The following is a 6,000-nucleotide window of genomic DNA, read 5'->3' as shown; positions in this document are numbered from 1 at the left end:
AGACAGAGAAAGAAAGACAGACAGAGAAAGAGATAGACAGATGAAGACAGACAGACGGACAGAGAGAAACAGAGACAGATGGAGAGAAACAGACAGACAGGCAGAGAAAGAGACAGACGGAGACAGACAGACTGAGTAAGACAGACAGAAAGCCATGATGAGCATCTGAGTAGGGTTCAGGAAGCCATGGTGAGTATCTGATCTGGGTTCTGGAAGCCATGATTATTATCTGATCTGGGTTCAGGAAGCCATGATTAGTATCTGATCTGGGTTCAGGAAGCCATGATTAGTATCTGATCTGGGTTCAGGAAGCCATGATGAGTATCTGATCTGGGTCCAGGAAGCCATGATTAGTATCTGATCTGGGTTCAGGAAGCCATGATTAGTATCTGATCTGGGATCAGGAGGATGACCAGTATAGATTTGTAATATATGGCTACTCCATCACATACAGTACATGTCTTTCAAATGGCAATTTAATTCTGAATACCCACCCACCCACCAACCCATCCCGCACACACACACACACACACACACACACACACACACACACACACACACACACACACACACACACACACACACACACACACACACACACACACACACACACACACACACACACACACACACAGGATTAGTCATCCTAGATCTGATGCCGATCTGTGGAACATGATGGTTTGGAATGACGTGGAGGACGGAGGGGGTTTTGGCGACGGTGGAGAGGGGAGTCGAGGCGTACTGACTTACCGCTCACGGCGGCCTTGATGTTGGGGTCTTCATCTGCCAGACTGCCTGGCACACCACGTCTCCCTTTGATCTGCGGACACGTAATGGAAGGAGAGAGGGGAGAGAGAACAAGGTGAAAGATATACAGTGTATTCTGAAAGGACCTTGGGTTACGGTTGCATTCATCTATAAAGCAGGGTGTGTGTGACAGGGCGTTGAGGTGACATGGTCATTGGTTTGTTGCAGCTACATAGCTGCGAGTCTCTGCGTGGTGTCTCTCAATAGACAGTCAGACACAAAACGCCATGCCTGGGTTCTGTGGTTGTGACATGGTTATTGGTTTGTTGCAGCTACATAGCTGTGAGTCTCTGCGTGGTGTCTCTCAATAGGCAGTCAGACACAAAACGCCATGCCTGGGTTCTGTGGTTGTGACATGGTCATTGGTTTGTTGCAGCTACATAGCTGCGAGTCTCTGCGTGGTGTCTCTCAATAGACAGTCAGACACAAAACGCCATGCCTGGGTTCTGTGGTTGTGACATGGTCATTGGTTTGTTGCAGCTACATAGCTGTGAGTCTCTGCGTGGTGTCTCTCAATAGACAGTCAGACACAAAACGCCATGCCTGGGTTCTGTGGTTGTGACATGGTCATTGGTTTGTTGCAGCTACATAGCTGTGAGTCTCTGCGTGGTGTCTCTCAATAGGCAGTCAGACACAAAACACCATGCCTGGGTTCTGTGGTTGTTTTGGCCGCATGGGGAGGCGGGGGAGGGGGTTGATACAATTTGTTGTGCCATGTTTGAAGCAAGTGTTTATTTGGAAAATGTGTCAAATGAAATTCAACCTTCAAGTTGGAGGGGTGGGGGGGGTCTTTAAAGAGAGTGAATTATTAGACTGTATAACCTGTGCTGAATATTGAAGTACATCACTGGAACGGCATACTTATCTCCAGTTTGAGAGGTCACATTTGGGCTTTGTGTATTTACGGCTGTGTAGGTTTATTTTGTTGATGCTTACAGGCACCCCCTCCCCCCAAAAAAAATGATACTGTTGTGATATTAAATATGTGCAGTTCAAAGCATTTGTTTTTGGTGTGGAGCACCATTGATGCTTAACTAGACTAAATATGGCATGTCTACACCAGGGACCATGGAATATAGGTCTGGTTTGAGGATGTGATGGTGTTGTCTTCCTACCACAGAGAGGCAGTGACTTTTCTAGCCCTTTGAATGGGAGACATTGTCAGATGGATTGGGGGTCACTTTCTCTGAGGAGACTAAACACCTGTTAAGGATCACAAGGACACTGCTGACATAAACACAGGGCTCTTGAGACAGAGGGGGGAAATGACTCAAACATACATTTTTTTACAGTAGGGACTATAAACTACAGTAGGGACTATAAACTACAGTAGGGACTATAAACTACAGTAGGGAACTATAAACTACAGTAGGGACTATAAACTACAGTAGGGACTATAAACTACAGTAGTGACTATAAACTACAGTAGGAACTATAAACTACAGTAGGGACTATAAACTACAGTAGGAACTATAAACTACAGTAGGAACTATAAACTACAGTAGGGACTATAAACTACAGTAGTGACTATAAACTACAGTAGGGACTATAAACTACAGTAGGGGACTATAAACTACAGTAGTGACTATAAACTACAGTAGGGACTATAAACTACAGTAGGAACTATAAACTACAGTAGGGACTATAAACTACAGTAGGGGACTATAAACTACAGTAGGGACTATAAACTACAGTAGGGACTATAAACTACAGTAGTGACTATAAACTACAGTAGGAACTATAAACTACAGTAGGGGACTATAAACTACAGTAGTGACTATAAACTACAGTAGGGACTATAAACTAAAGTAGGGGACTATAAACTACAGTAAGGAACTATAAACAACAGTAGGGACTATAAACTACCTTAGGGACTATAAACTACAGTAGGGGACTATAAACTACAGTAGGGGACTATAAACTACAGTAAGGAACTATAAACTACAGTAAGGAACTATAAACTACAGTAGGGGACTATAAACTACAGTAGGGACTATAAACTACATTAGGGACTATAAACTACATTAGGGACTATACACTACAGTAGGGGACTATAAACTACAGTAGGGACTATAAAATACATTAGGGACTATAAACTACATTAGGGACTATAAACTACAGTAGTGACTATAAACTACAGTAGTGACTATAAACTACAGTAGGGAACTATAAACTACAGTAGGGGACTATAAACTACAGTAGGGGACTATAAACTACAGTAGGGGACTATAAACTACAGTAGGGACTATAAACTACAGTAAGGAACTATAAACAACAGTAGGGAACTATTAACTACATTAGGGACTATAAACTACAGTAGTGACTATAAACTACAGTAGGGGACTATAAACAACAGTAGGGACTATAAACTACATTAGGGACTATAAACTACAGTAGTGACTATAAACTACAGTAGGGGACTATAAACTACAGTAGGGGACTATAAACTACAGTAAGGAACTATAAACTACAGTAAGGAACTATAAACTACAGTAAGGAACTATAAACTACAGTAGGGGACTATAAACTACAGTAGGGACTATAAACTACATTAGGGACTATAAACTACATTAGGGACTATAAACTACAGTAGGGGACTATAAACTACAGTAGGGACTATAAACTACAGTAGGGGACTATAAACTACAGTAGGGGACTATAAACAACAGTAGGGACTATAAACTACAGTAGGGGACTATAAACTACAGTAGGGGACTATAAACTACAGTAGGGGACTATAAACAACAGTAGGGACTATAAACTACAGTAAGGAACTATACACTACAGTAAGGAACTATAAACTACAGTAGGAACTATAAACTACAGTAAGGAACTATAAACTACAGTAAGGAACTATAAACTACAGTAGGGACTATAAACTACAGTAGGGAACTATAAACTACAGTAAGGGACTATAAACTACAGTAGGGAACTATAAACTACAGTAGGGACTATAAACTACAGTAGGGAACTATAAACTACAGTAGGGACTATAAACTACAGTAGGGACTATAAACTACAGTAGGGACTATAAACTACAGTAGGGACATTGAAGACTCTTCCCTTCCCCTTGCCAGTGTATTTTATTGTTTGGAAATGCAATGGGGCACTGGGGGTATGTGTCAACCGAGAGAAAGTCAGGCAGCGGTAAATGAAATGGGAACATAAACTACAGTAAGGAACTATAAACTACCGTAGGGACTATAAACTACAGTAAGGACTATAAACTACAGTAGGGACTATAAACTACAGTAGGGACTATAAACTACAGTAAGGACTATAAACTACAGTAGGGGACTATAAACTACAGTAAGGAACTATAAACTACAGTAGGGGACTATAAACAACAGTAAGGAACTATAAACAACAGTAAGGAACTATAAACTACAGTAGGGAACTATAAACAACAGTAGGGAACTATAAACAACAGTAGGGAACTATAAACTACAGTAGGGACTATAAACTACAGTAGGGAACTATAAACTACAGTAGGGAACTATAAACAACAGTAGGGAACTATAAACTACAGTAGGGAACTATAAACAACAGTAGGGAACTATAAACTACAGTAGTGACATTGAAGACTCTTCCCTTCCCCTTGCCAGTGTATTTTATTGTTTGGAAATGCAATGGGGCACTGGGGGTATGTGTCAACCGAGAGAAAGTCAGGCAGCGGTAAATGAAATGGGAACATAAACTACAGTAAGGAACTATAAACTACAGTAGGGACTATAAACTACAGTAAGGACTATAAACTACAGTAGGGACTATAAACTACAGTAGGGACTATAAACTACAGTAAGGAACTATAAACTACAGTAGGGAACTATAAACTACAGTAGTGACTATAAACTACAGTAGGGACTATAAACTACAGTAGGGGACTATAAACTACAGTAGGGACTATAAACTACAGTAAGGACTATAAACTACAGTAGTGACTATAAACTACAGTAGGGACTATAAACTACAGTAGGAACTATAAACTACAGTAGGGACTATAAACTACAGTAGGGGACTATAAACTACAGTAGTGACTATAAACTACAGTAGGGACTATAAACTACAGTAGGAACTATAAACTACAGTAGGGAACTATAAACTACAGTAGGGACATTGAAGACTCTTCCCTTCCCCTTGCCAGTGTATTTTATTGTTTGGAAATGCAATGGGGCACTGGGGGTATGTGTCAACCGGGAGAAAGTCAGGCAGCGGTAAATGAAATGGGAACATAAACTACAGTAAGGAACTATAAACTACAGTAGGGACTATAAACTACAGTAAGGACTATAAACTACAGTAGGGACTATAAACTACAGTAGGGACTATAAACTACAGTAGGGACTATAAACTACAGTAAGGAACTATAAACTACAGTAGGGAACTATAAACTACAGTAGTGACTATAAACTACAGTAGGGACTATAAACTACAGTAGGGGACTATAAACTACAGTAAGGAACTATAAACTACAGTAGGGAACTATAAACTACAGTAGTGACTATAAACTACAGTAGGGACTATAAACTACAGTAGGGACTATAAACTACAGTAGGGACTATAAACTACAGTAAGGAACTATAAACTACAGTAAGGAACTATAAACTACAGTAAGGAACTATAAACTACAGTAAGGACTATAAACTACAGTAGGGAACTATAAACTACAGTAGGGAACTATAAACTACAGTAGGGAACTATAAACATCAGTAGGGAACTATAAACAACAGTAAGGAACTATAAACTACAGTAGGGACTATAAACTACAGTAGTGACTATAAACTACAGTAGGGACTATAAACTACAGTAGGGAACTATAAACTACAGTAGGGACTATAAACTACAGTAGGGACTATAAACTACAGTAGGGGACTATAAACTACAGTAGTGACTATAAACTACAGTAGGGGACTATAAACTACAGTAGTGACTATAAACTACAGTAAGGAACTATAAACTACAGTAGGGACTATAAACTACAGTAAGGAACTATAAACTACAGTAGGGACATTGAAGACTCTTCCCTTCCCCTTGCCAGTGTATTTTATTGTTTGGAAATGCAATGGGGCACTGGGGGTATGTGTCAACCGAGAGAAAGTCAGGCAGCGGTAAATGAAATGGGAACATAAACTACAGTAAGGAACTATAAACTACAGTAGGGACTATAAACTACAGTAAGGACTATAAACTACA

At 40.0% G+C, this 6,000-nt stretch overlaps 1 protein-coding gene across 3 annotated transcripts in view; it reads right to left on the bottom strand.

Moving 5' to 3' along the window:
- LOC118371767 (glucosidase 2 subunit beta-like) overlaps positions 1-6,000 on the bottom strand; it is a 317,257-nt gene that overhangs the window by 217,270 nt on the left and 93,987 nt on the right. For all 3 annotated transcript variants that reach the window (XM_052459258.1, XM_052459259.1, XM_052459260.1), the window contains one exon: positions 751-820. In XM_052459258.1, the coding sequence (XP_052315218.1) occupies positions 751-820 (70 nt within the window). The remainder of the gene's footprint in view (positions 1-750; positions 821-6,000) is intronic.

The sequence above is a fragment of the Oncorhynchus keta genome, chromosome 13 (genome assembly GCF_023373465.1).
Source record: "Oncorhynchus keta strain PuntledgeMale-10-30-2019 chromosome 13, Oket_V2, whole genome shotgun sequence".
NCBI classification, from domain to species: domain Eukaryota; kingdom Metazoa; phylum Chordata; class Actinopteri; order Salmoniformes; family Salmonidae; genus Oncorhynchus; species Oncorhynchus keta.
This window is presented reverse-complemented; position numbering and strand designations above follow the sequence as displayed.